This window comes from Calypte anna, chromosome 6, assembly GCF_003957555.1.
Source record: "Calypte anna isolate BGI_N300 chromosome 6, bCalAnn1_v1.p, whole genome shotgun sequence".
NCBI lineage: Eukaryota > Metazoa > Chordata > Aves > Apodiformes > Trochilidae > Calypte > Calypte anna.
This window is the reverse complement of record NC_044252.1, coordinates 20,042,366-20,059,035: the sequence shown is the minus strand read 5'-3', so window position 1 is coordinate 20,059,035 and position 16,670 is coordinate 20,042,366. Positions and strand designations below refer to the sequence as shown.

General features: G+C 35.6%; 1 protein-coding gene across 1 annotated transcript in view; it reads right to left on the bottom strand.

The window, feature by feature from the left end:
- Positions 1-7,227: 7,227 nt before the first annotated feature.
- DNTT (DNA nucleotidylexotransferase) overlaps positions 7,228-16,670 on the bottom strand; it is a 71,576-nt gene continuing 62,133 nt past the window's right edge. The window contains exon 11 of the mRNA XM_008501994.2: positions 7,228-7,432. Within this exon, the coding sequence (XP_008500216.2) occupies positions 7,346-7,432 (87 nt within the window). The 3' untranslated portion in view covers positions 7,228-7,345. The remainder of the gene's footprint in view (positions 7,433-16,670) is intronic.

Genomic DNA, 16,670 nt, shown 5'->3' with positions numbered 1-16,670 from the left:
CCCACTCAGGTAATGCCAACACAAAAAGTACTTTCTAGCAGTTTTTAACAAGCTTAAATACATAATGAAAAAGCCCAAAAGGCACCAAATTTCTCTCCTTGATACCACCATTTAGTTTAAAACATAGAAAATGAACTCATATATCATAATGTACTTTAACCCAGAATGAAAGTTTTTCAGAATCACTAGAAGCTGCAGATCTAAGCTATCCTGCTCAACATTGTCTCTTTGGTTTTTTTTCATTTTAGAGGACTGCAAAAGAAAAGTTTCCTAGACAGAACATATTGAAGTGTGGCATTCATAGATTACAGTTATGGAATACAGAGGACCATATGGTCTTTCAGCCCACCCTCAGACTACCAGAAATTGAACACTTTCAATCTTGTATCATCAGCAATAATTTGCAACCGCAGAAACTCTCCTGCCTAGTCACACAATTATATAACCTTGTCAAGCTCCATTTCTGAAGCTGTATAGACTTCTCAGGCTCCCCACCCAGCTGTGAAGACTATTCCAAATAACTTCTCTTTTAGTGGTTAGAAATGCACAAAGATTACTATTTTATCTTTTAAGTACTGGCATAAGGTTTATATCATTTGCTCTTTTTTTCCCCCAGAATTGCAAGCACCAATTTCTGGAATTTAATCCTCACTTCCCCTGTCAGAGGAATCATCTAGTCTCTAAAAACTGAGACTTTGCTGTGTTGTATAATATCTTAAATCATAACTTTCTGAAGAGAAAAAGACACTGAGGCTGACAAAAAACTTAAGATATTTTGGATGTAACATGTATGTAACAACACATGAAATAGCATATATAGCAACAAATACACAAAATAATGCTATTCCTGCTAGAAAGGCTTTCCTTATTTAACAAAAATGTTAATGAGTATTTTTGCATATAATTGTTCTTCCCTTGTAACTTCAAAAATAACAGCAAAGGAATTGGGAAGCTCCACCATTTCCAAAAATCCCTTTGATTTAACATGGTGATTATGGGGAGAATGTAACACAAAAGGCAATATATCGTAGAATCATAGAATGCCTAAGGCTAGAAAGGACCTTAAAGATCATCTAGTTCCAACCCCACTGCATGGGCAGGGACACCTCCCACTAGATCAGGCTTCTCAAGGCCCCATCCAACCTGGCCTTGAGCACTTCTAGGGTGGAGGCCTCCACAGCTTCCCGAGGCAACCTTTTCAAGTGTCTTACCACCATCATATTAAAGTAGTTACTAATATCTAATCTAAATGTCCCCTCTTCAAGTTTTAAACCATTTCCCCTTGTCCTCTTGCTACACACCCATATAAAAATCCCTACCCCAGGTTTCTTGTAAGCCCCCTTCAGGTATTGGAAAGTCACTATAAGGTCACCTCAGAGCCTTCTTTCTCCAGGCTGAACAACACCAACTTCTTCAGTCTATCTTCACAGGGGAGGTTCTGCAGCCCTCTGGTCATGTGCCATGTAGCAGTATTTTTTGCTGCAGTCACAAAGGAATTAGTATTGAATTCTTGCAACAATAAAAAAAAATAACCTTGTTTTTCAAATATTGTATCTACTTACAGAAACACAGCAAACCAGGAGATTTTGTACTTACTCAACACAGGATCTCTCTCTCCATGATCAGTCACCAGCTCCAGGCTTAATTGATCCTGATCAATCAGGTGTTACAACATTACCCAGGGCACTTAGGATTCTAATTTCTGGGTAGTTCAGTAACCCCCACAATGCAACTCATATGGATTGTGTGTTTTTCCAGTAGTATTTGAGAATACTATTTGGAGGCATTAGGTGAAAAATGCTATTGGCTTTTATGGGTTGCCTATAATACACATTTATGTAAGAAATCATTAAGTATATTTTTAAATAAAGTATTCTTAAGGGGGTTGAACAGCAGTCATGGAGGAAAGCCTTTCACAGTTATGATTTGACTTTGTAAGAGGTGTTACTGGAATACATCATATTTGGCTTCATCAAAGCATCTTAGGGCCAGGCTGGCACAAAGTACATTTTCAGTGTATTCCACAAAACCTTCAAACAAAGAAATGACAGTGCCAACCAAAAGAAGCAAAGAACAGGGAGAAGATAAAGGACAAATAGAAGTTGATGAATACTGTTTGTGAGGTTTGAGTTTTTTAATGTTCAACACTTATACTGTCATTTATTTTGACCGCTGCAGAATTACATTCTAACTACAAATTACTTTTGTGTTGAATAAAGGAACTAAAATGGGAATGTGGATTAAATGATTCACATAGACAGATCTGGTACTTTAAGTATCAAGAGTGACCCACTTTGTAGACACTTGAGCAAGATGCGATATATTCACAGCAGAATTATGGCAGAGATATGGAACACCTGAAGGCACTTCATTTCCACATTCAAAAATCCAAATTTTTAGATAAAAATAAGTAGACCCAACCCAAAGTTACAGTTTGACAGACCTAACAGGTAAAGCCATGGATCATGCAAAAGAACCTGTAAACAGGCATGAGAGAATTCAGGCTAAGTAAATTAGATCCTAAAGGAGGGAACACTAGCCATGACTGTGAACCAATCCTTTTCCTTAGGAGCAACATCAGCTAAAACAAGTTACATCTGATGCATTCTGGCACTTAGGATATCTCACAGCAAGGACAAAGGTTGCTTGGTCCTCTTCGTAATATGAAACAGTGTAAAAAATAAAAAGGGAGGCTTAATGTGTATATGGACAGAGATAAGCTGAATTTGGAAGTGAAATGCTCTGAAGCTCTGACTCGCCCATAGCTATACACATGACGTTTTTAAGGGTATGGCCCCTACTGGGCTCTTAAAGCCAGAAGCATTTTCTCCCAGCTAGATTTACAGCCATGCAGCCAGAAGCTTAACCTCTATGGAAGGTTTTCAGAGCTCTCCATCTATATTTGTTTAAGTGACTTCTTCATTAACCTTTTAGACCTAGGACTTTTTTTTTTTATTTGCAGTTGCTAAAGAAAATTATATCATACAAAAAAATAGTTGCTCAAGAGAAATGATGCTTTTCATACTAAGGCATAAGATTGCCTCATCTGAGAGATCTAAACAGTTCTGGCCATTACCTACAGAAAACAGATTTAATGTGGGAATTGGATGCATATCTCTGGGTTTGTCTGGTTCTTTTTTTTAACATTCTGGAGTGAATTATGTAAAATAGCAGCAGTTTTTGGATTTCCAGCACTTTCTAGAATGTCTATGTGGCTTCAAATTTATAATGCCAGATGTATGAATATTTAGGTTGCCTGGATTTCCAATTTTTGTTGAGTTGTATAGGTACAATAAGATCTTCTTTTAATATATTATACCACCTAGATTCACATATGACATCAACTACATTATTAATCTAATCACAAATCTAAACATCTCTCTTGCTTTTGCCTTAAAATATGTGTAGCCAAGCATTTTTATGATGTTGTATTTGGATTTGTTTGTTTGCTTTTTAATGACTACATTATGCTGCCCATATAATGTCTGTTATACCATCCTTGTCACCGAAAAACATTATCTGGGATATTCTACGAATTCAAAAAATACCACAAACCATAAAAGAAATACAGTGGTTTCATTTTTAACTTCTACCTGGTTTTCCTGGAGTCACTGATCAATTTTTAGACAGTTAGAATGTAGACAATTATAAAACCAATGATCCTTCTCCTCTTACTATCTGCAAAATTACCTTGGTATAGAATCATGAGAGGAAGGACAGAGATTTTAAAAATCAGCTTCCAGGGTGAATTAGTGCTGCTGAATTAGTTTGATAAAATTTGTTTCTGATTAACAAGTTACCAATAATATCACTTTCATTCCCTCTAGGTGCTTTAAAAATAAATGCCATGAATCATTCTAGAAATTTAGCAGATATTAGGTGCACTGATCTAAACTTCTCTCTTCCCTTCCTATCATAAACACTGGTCTCTTGTTTCAAGTGTTTGCCATCAAGGCTGCCAGGCATCACCTGTCTTTCATGTGTTCAGGAGCATCATTACCATTGTAGTGCCACCACACTACCTGCAGTTTTCAGTATTCTCATGGATCCAGATATGCTCAAATAATGAAGGTTTTCTTTCCTTTAACATGACCCATCCAAGTTCTCCTGTATGATTTTGGTATTTTCTAATTATAGTTTCAGGTGACTAGCACCATCAAGGACAACTAAAATCATTATAGGGCTGAGATTGTTCAGAATAGTAGGACTAGATTTAATTACTGCAAGAAGCATCATGTTATAATTCAGAGTTTGTTTACTAAAAACTGATTTTGTGCTTTTCTATCTCTGCCATTGCGTGCAGAATGAGCTTGGCTAGTGCTGTTGGGTATGATGCTGCATACATTAGCCTTGGGTACCTGCATCTTCAGTGGAGGTGTTCAGAACAGAAGCTCTCTTCGTATTGAGGGAAAGGAAAGAATAAAGTAATATGCTGTTTACTTCCAGTCTTGATGGAGCTGACAGAACTTGTGTTTGGTATCTTCTCCCCCGCAGGTAGTATAATTACAAGTGGTGCATAGACAGGTAAAATGGGAGTTATGAATTTCAAACATTCCTTTATGTGGATATCAGAATGTTTCATATTTCCTCTGTGGCTTAAGTATGCATAAACAGCACAACTGCAATGTATAACTTCTGATAAATGCTGGCCAACTAATAAATATATTTAGATAAGGTACGGTAGCTTTTGCTGTCTTCCACTAGAACTGAGAAATGTCGTGGCTACTTGTAGAGAGACAAGATAAACCAGGTGCCTCGAATTGCCAGTGAGTGGGTGTGAGTCCACCTGTGCCTGATTAGGACAGGCCCCTATTGGGCATGAGCAAGATCAGGGGACCAATAAAGGTGGGACACACACGCACAGAGAAAAGCTCAGTTCATTCTGGTGTGAGGCATGGAGAGGCCAGCAGCTCGTCGAGCCTCTGGAGCAAGAAAGGCTCTTCCCTCTACACTTCTACCCTGGAAGCGCTGTGTGGTGGCTGGAGTCCTGGAAGAGACCAGCAGCTCGTCGAGCTTCAGCAGCAAGAATGGCTCCTCCCGCTACAGCTACTAAATTGTCATTATCCTGATGCAAAACACATGGAAGATGGTCCATACTTTAGTACAGTAAATCAGGAAACAATGGCAGTGCTTTCTACTTAGAGCAATTTAGAAAGTAGTGTTACAGTTTCAGTTAGCAAAACTGCACTTAAAAAGAGCTGGTTTATGGGCGCAGACAAGAATAAAACTCCATGCTGTTATCACATTTTGACTGATGTTTTAAACCCGTTTGTGACGCATGCCTCTTAAAAGTCCATTCCCTGGTTGAATGACATGAGTAAACAAAACCAGAATACTTTCACTTATATCAAAACTGTCTTGTAACAATATATGTAAGTTTTACCTGTATTTCTACTAATGGCTTAAAATTAGGTTTACATTAGAGAATTTAAATTGCTTGAACCATAAAATTAGGATTATCACAAATTAAAGAATGGATTTTTAACATAGCAGGTGTTTCTTCCAGTCAGTCTGGTAGTCATTCCCATCTAGCTTTGCTTCAGGTTGCTTGCTAAGTTTAGGAAAGCTCCCCCATACCTGTGAGCCAGATGGATGTGTTTATTGAATGAAATCCTTGCAGCAAAATTTTATCCTCTGTTCAGAAATGGATCTTATTTCATATATGGATGAATAAACTATCAAAAAGATCTGGACAACAAATGTGATTTGAACTGTAATTTTCAAAATGTCTCTATAGTACTGAGTCTAACAATAATAAATTAACACATCTCATAAAAATACAGCTACTAACTATTTTTAAAAAACAGAACGATGTGGTTCCATGTAAAACTGTACATGGTAGCTTTGTTGATGTTTTTACTATTGAGTCTACTCTACTAGAAAATCAGCCTTTGGGGAAGCAGCTTCTCAGCTGATTTGATTGTCTTGTCAGCAATAGCTTTGTCACATGCAGTTCAAGTCATTCATCCTGTAGTTAAGCACTGCATTTCTAAACCTTGGTTTATTTTATGAATGTGTAGAAAATCAAAGTCAACATTGCTGTGGAATATGGCCATAGTTTGAATCTGGGAAGCCATTACTGTCAATAATATTTGTTGTGCACAGCCCTGTCATTGCCATTTTCCCTCTGTCATGCCAAGATGTAAAATCAGTGTTAATGGGAAAAAAAGTTCAGGCTTCTAGGAAAGACAATTACTTTATTTTACCATTCTTGGTGTTCTTAATCACCTTTATTCTACAAATGACAAACGAGTGGTCAGTAGTTAACTTTATATGCTAAAGCACTAAACACAAATGCCCTTGGTCATAAAAGGATAAATGTATTATCAGTTGTTCATTATCATTACAGGCAGAAGAGCTACCTGGAAATTTTCTGAAAAAAAAAAAAAATTCTATAGGATTACTTTTATCAGGAAGTCTCTTATATCTAAGATTAATTTCTGCCCAAAAAGAGGGAGTACCATTCTAGAGCAGCCAATAGCCAAACAGCTCAGGTAAACTTCTATTCCAATGCACATATATCTAATGATAAATAAATTTCTCTATCTAAATTGAGCACAGATGATTAAAAGCTCTCACCCTGGAGCAGCCACCAGCCTGACATTTAAAGCAGTTGTTTTCATGAAGGTTGTAATTCAAATTTCTGATTGAGAACCATTGTGTCACCCCTTGAAGCTTGAAGTCCAAACCAATACTCCAAATTTTCCTCACAATTGAAGATTTCTAATGGTTTGTTCCACTTCTATTTTCCAAAATCCCCCCTGTGAAATGCTTTTACTCCCACTGAATTCTCATCTTATGATTTTCATAGAGTGGTACCCCACCTGGAAAAATATTACAGCAGAAGCTTCAGCTTGGTTAGACTGGCAGACTAATTACTACCTAGGTTGTCAAGTCTTATATGGAGCAGAATTTTTATGTAGAGATTCAGCAAAATACCTAAGAAATTCAGTTTTAACTGATAAGCATACATTTCAGTAATTTTGGGGATAAGCTCCAATATTTTCTACTGCTTAGGCATTGTTATAACTGACATGATTTTAACAAGCATGTCTACTGCAAAGAAATGTTACACAGGCAAAAACATCACCAGTTTCAAGTTCTCTCCCCAGAAAAGCTCTGCAGTGTCATTCCCATGTAGAAATGTCAAAGATTAAATCAGAAAATATTATAAAGGATTTGGAAGAACTCAAACTTTTCTAGGAACTTCATCATGTGTAATGGCTTCCAATATATTTTTAACATATTTGTCATAGAGATGCATATTATATATATGTAAACCAGACTGTAGAGTAGGCAGGAAGAAAATTGCTGTTACTGGATGAATGTACACTTGCAAATCGTGTTAAGCGTTCCTTTCCCAGGGTTCAACATAATCCAAGCCAAGGTGTGCAAAGATTTCTTCCTCACTTCCAGCTTTGAGAAAGACCTTCTGTGAAAGAATTAAAAAAACCACAGGAAGTCAATAAGGGTGTTAGAGGGAAACATCAATTGTTTGGGTTTTTTGCTGTTTAAAAGGAGAGTTAATATCTGACAGTTCTACCCATTGTATCCTCTACAGAACACACTGTCTTATTCAGTGTTAACCTTGTAATGCAAAAGCAGGTTAAAAAATAATTCTAATGATGCCTGATACTTTCAGTTCCAATGACTAGTTGATAAATCTTTGTTTTGATTTACTTTTTCAAGTCTCCATACACGAGTATGAGGACTAGAACTCAAACAAAACCTACCTACATTCCCCTTCCATAATAGTTTTATTTTCTTAATAAAATCATTGGTATTTTTTAAATTAATGTAGTAACATTTTCTATAAATATTCAAGCTGATTCAGTGGTTACACACATTATGTATAGCAAGCATTAAAAGCATCAGTGTTTTAAAAATTTCTAATACTTACAGAAGGCTTACCTGAAAGACAAAATATTCTATCTGGAAAAGCAAGCTGAAAATGGGTGATCAACAACTGCAACTGTTTTTTGGGGTTTTTTCCACACACAATCCTACTGAATGTTTTGCAGTGAATGCTAGTTTTGTTTTATCAGATCTATGCTTCTGTCAATACAGGGTAGTATTCTTGCACAGGACCCTCCCATAAGATGACTGATATAGTAATGTACATGGCCTTTTACATTCTATACATTACTGAAGTACAATATTAATTTAAAAGCTGATAAGGTAGATTAATATTAAAACAGTGAAACCTCACTGTTTAGAGACGTTTGGAAACAAGGAAAAAGTAATTTCTATTGAAAAAGTAGAAATTTTTCAGCCATTCCTGTATCATTTCAAGTCTCAATCATGTTCAGCTCTGAACAATCTCAAACTCTTGTTTCATGAAAACTTCAAGGTTAAGGCTTCAGAATCTTCTAGATTTAATTTCTACTGTGAAAGAAGAGATGCTGTCTAATGAACTACCCACTGATAAATTCCACTTAGTTGGGAAAATTTCTGACTACTGTAAAATTTAGAAACATTTGTACCAGCACCTTTGCTTTCTCAGCTGCCAAGCACTGCCTGCAAGATGACTGTGCCGTTCATCATACCCATGTGAATGGGTCAAGACGAGTCCATAAAGAGATCAGAGCAGGCCCATGGTATAGTGGAACAGCTTCTGACACCAGAGTCACAACTTTTCCTTCTTTTTCTTCTGTGTTCTCTCTTTCTTGCTCTCCTTTAACCCACTGATCTGGATGGGGATCCCCTGTCTCACTCCCATCACAAAGCCCAAGGGATTTAGAAAGGCAGCAAGCAGGCTGATTACTGGAACAGGTAGATCCTGCTTCTGGTTACTGACACGTCACTCTTTGTACTTTCAAACTGATGTTACTCATCAGTCACTAGAGAATAAGATCAGCAGTGGTAGGAAAGACTTGGAATGCAGCTTGAACAAGGTCTGTGGCACCAGGACATGTGAAGGGTACAAGCTGTCTAAGATGCTGCATCCAGGGAAAGAAAGCAGGAAGAATACTGAGTCAGAAAACATAAGCAAAACTGCTGAGACCAGGGCAGCCTAATATGACCCCTGAATTGTGCTTGGGCACCAAGAGTAAAATTCATCTCGTCACTTCATACTTACTGGTTTATTGTTATTCTCCAACAGTCCCATTCTTTCCAGTGCCCAATCCATATGTCAGGCCTGTCATGTGCCATGGTTTTGCCAGAGTATGTCTTTCATACTGACATCAGTAAGCATTGTAAGAACCTCTAATATTAAGGCAGTGATTCCCCACATGGATCACTGATCACAGAGTCATTACTGGAGTGCACAGTAAAAGTATTTAACAAGTTGTTTTCACTTTCCCATAATGAATTTCACTTATATAAGATATTCAAATGCACCCTATCAGAAATTTGAGGGTATAATTTGGCCCATTGTTTTGGGGAGTTCTTTTAATATTTTTTTTAGACTAAATCAAAGTATGACAAACGTTTTTTGCTTTGACACCTCCAGTTTTCTATGGTATTTTATCCTTCACCATGAAGTTCTCATATTATGAATATTTACTGGGACAATGCCCCAGACAACTACAGAGTGTTGCTGAAGCACATAAAGCTGAAAACCATCACATATCAATAATGAACTGACTGTTCAAAGTTATATCTGCAATAGCAAAGATCACTTTTAAAGTATAGAAAGATAATATTCCTTTTCCCTAGGAAGTTTAAATGTCAGGTTCTGGAAAAAAGGAAACTACAAAAAACACTGATTAGGGGAAAATTCATCCTTTTATATATAGATAGGATTAGAAAAACTGGTAAAAAATATTATATTGAACAGAGTAAAAGTAAAGAAGAACAATGAATGTCCATCAGGCAGCTGGAGATGTTTTGAGGCCTAGAATATGTCCTGAGAGGACACAATTTTTAAAATTCTTTTGAATTCCATACATACATATATCCTAGTCAATGCTGCAAAAAAAGTAAAACAACAACAACAATCATACACTTGTAGATAGACATTATATTCTTTAATAGAGCTTTATATCTCTGGGATCCCAAATTGCATCCCATTTCTTTTGTTCTGTCACTTCATGTTTTTCTGCAAGCAAAACTCATTCCATTTGCTTGACAGGGAAAATTTCTAATACAAAGTATGTGATGCTGAATAGCATTCTCAGTAGCTACAAGCCATGTTTCTAAATGAATCTCTAGCTGGTATCTGCCAAATGCTCTAGAAATGTAAGTGTTATTAATGATAATCATAACCTATGATTTTGCTTCTTTGTCGATCAATACAGAGCTTGTACAGTGATGCAAATTTGATTATTGCATTCAATGCTGTTCTTTCTTTCATTTTTCATTTCTTTTTGCTCAAGAGAAGCAATGAACTGCTTGCCCAATTGTGAGTTTTTTTCAGCTTCTCACTGACATTCAGTAGATCTAAGACATGCCCAATCAACATCAAACAAACTTACAAAAAAACAATGCTGTTGAGCAGCTGGTGTCACTCTGCTCTTATCTCATGTAATCAATTCTGTTATTTCAATTGATGTAAATATTACATTTGTGGTTGCAAACATGACCATTAACTACACCTAATGTAGAACAGCTGCCATCCAAATGTTTTCTTATGTGAACTGCTATGTCAACTTCTTATGTGAACTAATTTTGGCACTAATGATCAAAGAATATTTTTGATGAAAGTGAAGCAGAAAGGCACAGAGATAGCACTGCTTGATGATATTCTAACTAGCACTGCCAAAGTTCAAATAGATGTTATACTATTATTGTCACTTGGTTTCATTTTACATTTTGGTATGGTGAAGACAGCAAAATAAAACCACTACTAAATAAGTAAAATTCTAGTTTAAGTTATATAAATTGGCCAAGAGCACATATTTCCTCGGGGGGCAAAATATGGATTTTATGGTTTTGTATAAATATCACTTAAGTAATAGGAATAATCTGAACTCACTGAAAGGTAAATATATTTTCTTCTCTTTCTGGAGTACCTCCATGTGTCTCTTTAGCCTACTTCTTGAATAGTTTAAGATAGGAATGGTTAGCAAATGTCTGGTAGATGTAGAAGAAAAAATATCAAGAAATCAAAGATTAGTGGAAAATACTGTGTCTAAGTTCCTGATTTTCATAACACAGAGGATTTTTCTATTACAGGAAAATCCAGACCACTGGGTGAGCACTGTTCATTTATCAGGCAACCTGTACTTTCAGTGAGCCCAGTTAAGTTCTTCAGGCTGCTGAAATGAAACCAAACTGCTTAGACACACAGCCCACACTTTCATCTTCCTTTCCACCATTTGGTCAGGAAGGAAACATCCTGCAGTGACAGCAGCTTCCTGACACTGTGCTGAACACAACTGTACTTTGTTGAGGTTTGTCACTCAGAGAAGCTGCTGCTCTGCCTGCAACTGCTCTGCTAGCTTGGTGTGCACAAAGTTCCTGAAATCAAGTCTGCTCATGCTCTCCATTAATATTAACTTAGGCTTCTTGAAAGACACACAGTAGACTGATATCCTACTGTTTATTACCAAATAGGTTGATAATAACAGTGTGTTGCAAAATAAAAAATTGGTAAGTCCGCTATAATTAGACTCTCAGCTTATCACCACAGCATTTTCCTCATCTCAGAATGAACTTTAAAAGTCAGTTTGAATACAAGTACATCAAAATAAAATCCAGTAGGAACACAAAGTCAGTATTATTTTTGAAATGGGATTTAATGGCCCTGAACCAGCAGAATCTTCTGGAGAGCAAAGTACTCTAAGTTTGTATATACAATATATGTACAGAATGCACTGTCCTGAAGATGACACATATGGTAGAAATTTGATTAATTTCTTTGTTTAAATCCTTATCACACTTGGTATTAACTGAAAGACTAGAATTAACTACGAAGTTTCCTAGTTGATTGCTGGCCCAACACTACTTTATACATTAATATTTGAGAATTATTCTTGAATAAATTATAGAAAAATTGTGCCCTTTCAAAGACCAAACAATTTCCTTTCATATCCCATTTTTTCCTACTCTTTCCATTGTGCTGACATTTATTTACTGTTCAGCTGTAATTCAGAAAGAGTGAAGTCATACTCCAGCAGATTCCATTACCCTTTGGAAAGCTATGGCATTGTGTAGGAGGCTTTCCCCTTCTTTCACAAAAGACCCTGAAGAGCCATATTCATTAGGTCTGCCTGGACTCCTTTTGATGTACTTTCATCAAATTAATTTGGGAGGGGAGTGTGGAATGGAGGCAGAGGGCACAGTATATTGCCAACAGTATCTTGGTAACAAGTTGCAAAACGGCTTCGTACAACTTGCTTCTAGACAAGAATCTGTGAATGTCACTATGTACACTTATATTAAGCTTTTCTTTGTATCCTGATAATGTTTCATGCTTTTATGGCAGAATCTTGCGTAGTGCAGGTAGGGATGTTCTCATCTACTTTTGGGTTCTCTCACTAGATTTTATATGACTTCTAATCAAATTAGATTCAGTACCTTAATATTTGCTTTCCTTTTATAAATTATTAAAATGGAGATATAATGGCAATATGCTCATATCTATTTTGTAGAATTTCCAGTTTACAGAATGATAAATACCAAGTAGTCTAAACTCCCAACATTTTATGTGTCTGGAATTATTACAGTGGCAGTAAATATGACAACGATAAATGAACTGAAAAAAAATGACAGTGTCATTTGTACAAACAGACAATATGTTGTTATCTTAGCTTTTAATTTTATATATCTTTTAATTACTTTATAAAAGCATGCATCTTTCTGGCTTAGTTTTATATGAAGAAGTTCATATAATTCAATAATTCAGTAAGAGGAGACAAATAAGTTCTCGGTGAAGAATTAAAGACAGTCCAATGGCACAGGCTCTATCACTTGGCTGCAGAGAACTTCATGGATTTCTAGTGAACCTTAGAAAAAAAGGCTTCTGAAATGATACAAGTTCACTGTTTCTTTTCAACTGAGAAGCCTACTCTGCCTCACTAGCCTGAATATCTCCATTAGCTCACAACTAAAAGAAAAAATGAAAACTCCAAAATCACAGAAAAATCAAACCTCTGGCAAGGAAAACCTATTTTTTTACAATAAAAAGTCAAGTTCCAAGGCCAGCTACAGAATGCTCTGAATGCAGGTGTCTAGGAATTCTTTGATGTGACAAGTACAAGGACAAATGTCAAAGAAACTGAGTCAAAAAAGCCTGAGAGAAGATGAGACATACAACTATGCACATACATTTTCTCTCAGAAAGGTCACTCAGAAGAGAAGTAATCAGATTTTACAGACTGATTAACGAAAAGTTATCCAAACTCACTCTGTGGTGCCACTATCTCAATGTTTTATTTACTGACAATTAAATCATTGCACATTCCAAAATAAACACTTCAAGTTGATTATATTCTTGATCCCCATCAACTGAAATTACTGTTATCCTGGAATGATAAACATGGAGAAGGTAGTAACATTTTCTGAAAATAAGTGAAAAATAGAAGAGGAGAGAAGGAGAAAGGGGAGTACATCAGTAAGAGAGGAGCAAAAGATAAAAAAGTAGCATGGAGGAGAGTGTTACTGAATGAATGATTGACTTGACATGACCTCCTAATGGTGCTGAAGTTTACTAAAATACTGAATATTCTGGTGAGCAGTTCAGCACTTCCACTTGTGGAATGTGTGTGACACATATAACAAGTGACAAAGGTAGAGGAAGGAAACAAAGAAAGAAATTCTCTGTGGAATTTTAGTACCAACATTTCTGAATTGTTTTTTTTTTCAGATAGAATGTTAATTCAGACTAAAAATCTCAAATAAAATGACTCAGAACATTTTACGTCAACCAAATTTACAGAACCACACAACAGATTTACTCTAACCACCACCCAAAAATCAAGAATAAAAACATTAGAAAGTAATGAAACACAGAGGTAGGGGAAAAGCAATAGCATAGATGACCTTCTTAGGCTCTTAATAAAGTTTGTTTGTGAATGAGGCTACCAAGAGTACAATTTCATTATAGTTATAGAAAATACATGCTGAAGTACTAATTGTGCTAGAAATATCAAGAATTTCATGAAGTTCAATAATAATATTCCACAGTACTCTATAGACACTCTGCATTTTCCCTTTGATGGTATCATAATAGTTTTAATTGGTGAATAACCTGAAGTGCTTCTGACATTATATTATCTCCAAACGTAATTTTCATGTTTAACTGGTATTTTATGTAGTCATATTCATATTACTCCACCTGATTTAAAATAAAAAAATAATCTGTTCCTAATCCAGCCACAAATAAGATTATAAATAAATCAGAGATTAAAAAATGACTCTTTGAAATTACTTTATAACAACCCATGATTGAAAGAGCAGTATTACAAGCATTACCCACTGACTCAATACCCTTAGGCAAAATCACACGGAATGGTACTGATGCAAAATAGTGCAGTGGAATTCATTCTAATAATTTTGGGTATTAATAATTTTGTAGCATAATAGAAACTGTAATCATAAATCCTCCTTTAATTTAACCACTGGACATCTCTTGTGCTTTTAATCAGAAATATCATACTTGAATGTTTCTCTTACAACTATTCTCTAATTCTATTTATAGGTTTATTAATATGAAATTTATATACAATAAAAAGTAGATTCACCGTGTAAAATAGAATAATAAGGATAATATTAGGATATTGGAATAATTATTCTAATAGGATATTATTCCAATATCCTAATATTAGGCATACTAGGATATTCTAGGCTGTTATAGTATTAACTCCTTCATAACATGGAGTAACAAAATTTCTTCAGCCTTTCTACATGCAACATAATTATCCCAAGTAGTTTTGATATAGTGCAAAAATAGACCAGTGCTGAAGAACTGACACTTTGAAAAATAAAATATTTAAAAACATTTATAGTATCTTCTAATTTATGTTCTTTTTTTTTTTTTAAATAGACCAGGTGCAAAAAGAAAAATCTCCCACAATCACATATGCAATTTCCATTTTCCTGAGAGAGTGAGAATTGGAATGTAAATTAAATTATATGCATCTGTTTACAATGACTCAGTGTTTATTTTTAGTAATGATTGTGTGAACAACTGATCACAATATTATAACAATATAATAATCAATATTATAAACTTCCGATCTTTATGTTTACTTTAGCCTTAATCCAGTCATTATTGCAGACATCTAACACAAACTCTGCAGCTGCAACATCTTTAATTCAGCAAGATGTTCTCAAGGCTGTTTCACTCTTGTAACTTCATAATTTCATAGCAGCATATGCCAAAATAAGGCTATAACATCCAGTTTCTAAAGAACCATAAAAAACATCCCTTTACTCTGCAATTAAATTTCTGCAGGTATCTTTGTTCAGTTAAAGGTAATGTCAAGTAAACAATTTTAGATGATACAAGAACTGATTTTGATACTATAACAATTGAATGGACAATTAAAAATATGAGTATTATACATCTTTAAGTAATAAAATGAGAGTATAGAATCATAGCCAGCTCTTCTTCCCAGTGATACATGTTTTTGAGAAATAACACATTGGGTACTTATTGGAAAGAATCAATGGTTGGAAAACAAAGCTGGCTTTTTATTAGGAGACCTGTCTACAAATTCTGGGAAATGTGGGTAATAACTCTGCCATCTGCATTCAGTCTGGCTTTTTCCATCTTCTGAGCCAAGCCACCACATGAACATAACTTTTCCCACCAGTGTGGCTACTGTAAGGTAAGACTGAGCTCAGAATAAAAGTTACTGGCTAAGTGTCACACCAGCAATAAGCAACACTGGTTTAGACTCAACCAGAGAAAAATTTGAATGTTATGGCAGAGATAGTTAAAGTATGTTGCCAGCTATGACTAGACAGACTGCCTGCTGTAAACATTGTGGTTTGTTATTAAGAAGCTACTTGAGCAAAAGATGGGCAGAATATACAATTTCTCTTTCTTCCTGATGGCTGACCAGCCAACTCCTTCATTCTGTAAGTGTGTGAATCATTGTAAGTTTTGATCTGAAGATGACATAAATAACTTCATGCTTCAATTACAACTACTAATTTCCATAGCCTTAGGACAAAATTCTGAAGAGGCACAGATCTGGATATCCACTCATTTTTCTAATGAAAAAGAGGTTGAAAAACAATGGGTAGTAAATTTTCAGGTTTTGTTGCCACAATTTTCCTACCAAAAAAAGGGCTAAAAAATGCCTTTTTAATTACACAACTGAAAACAATTATTAGTTTGATAGTTATACAATGTCTTCCAAAACCCACAAATACATGAAAAAGATTCAGACTAGAAAGAAAAAAACATCAAGACAGGAATAATTTCACAGTGTAACTTCATAAGGAGTCCTTGGAGGAAGTATCTGTTCCTTTTGTTCCCCTCTGCAAAGCTATGTAATTGATTCCTAACTGCTATATTAATGCTCCTTCTTCCAGACAGAATCCCTTTGGAAATACATTAAAGTAACTAGGACTCTCTCCTGGTGCAGCTCCCTGAACACTGGAATCTGGGATTCTCTGACACACATCACATTTCAGGCAGTGGGCCACAGTAGAAGCTACAGTGCCAAAGGCCTGATTAATATTAATATAGAAGAATAAAGTATACCAAATTATATATTGGAATGTAGAGCAAACCAGGAAACTCCTGTCTTTTATAACAAAAGACACTCTCTTAC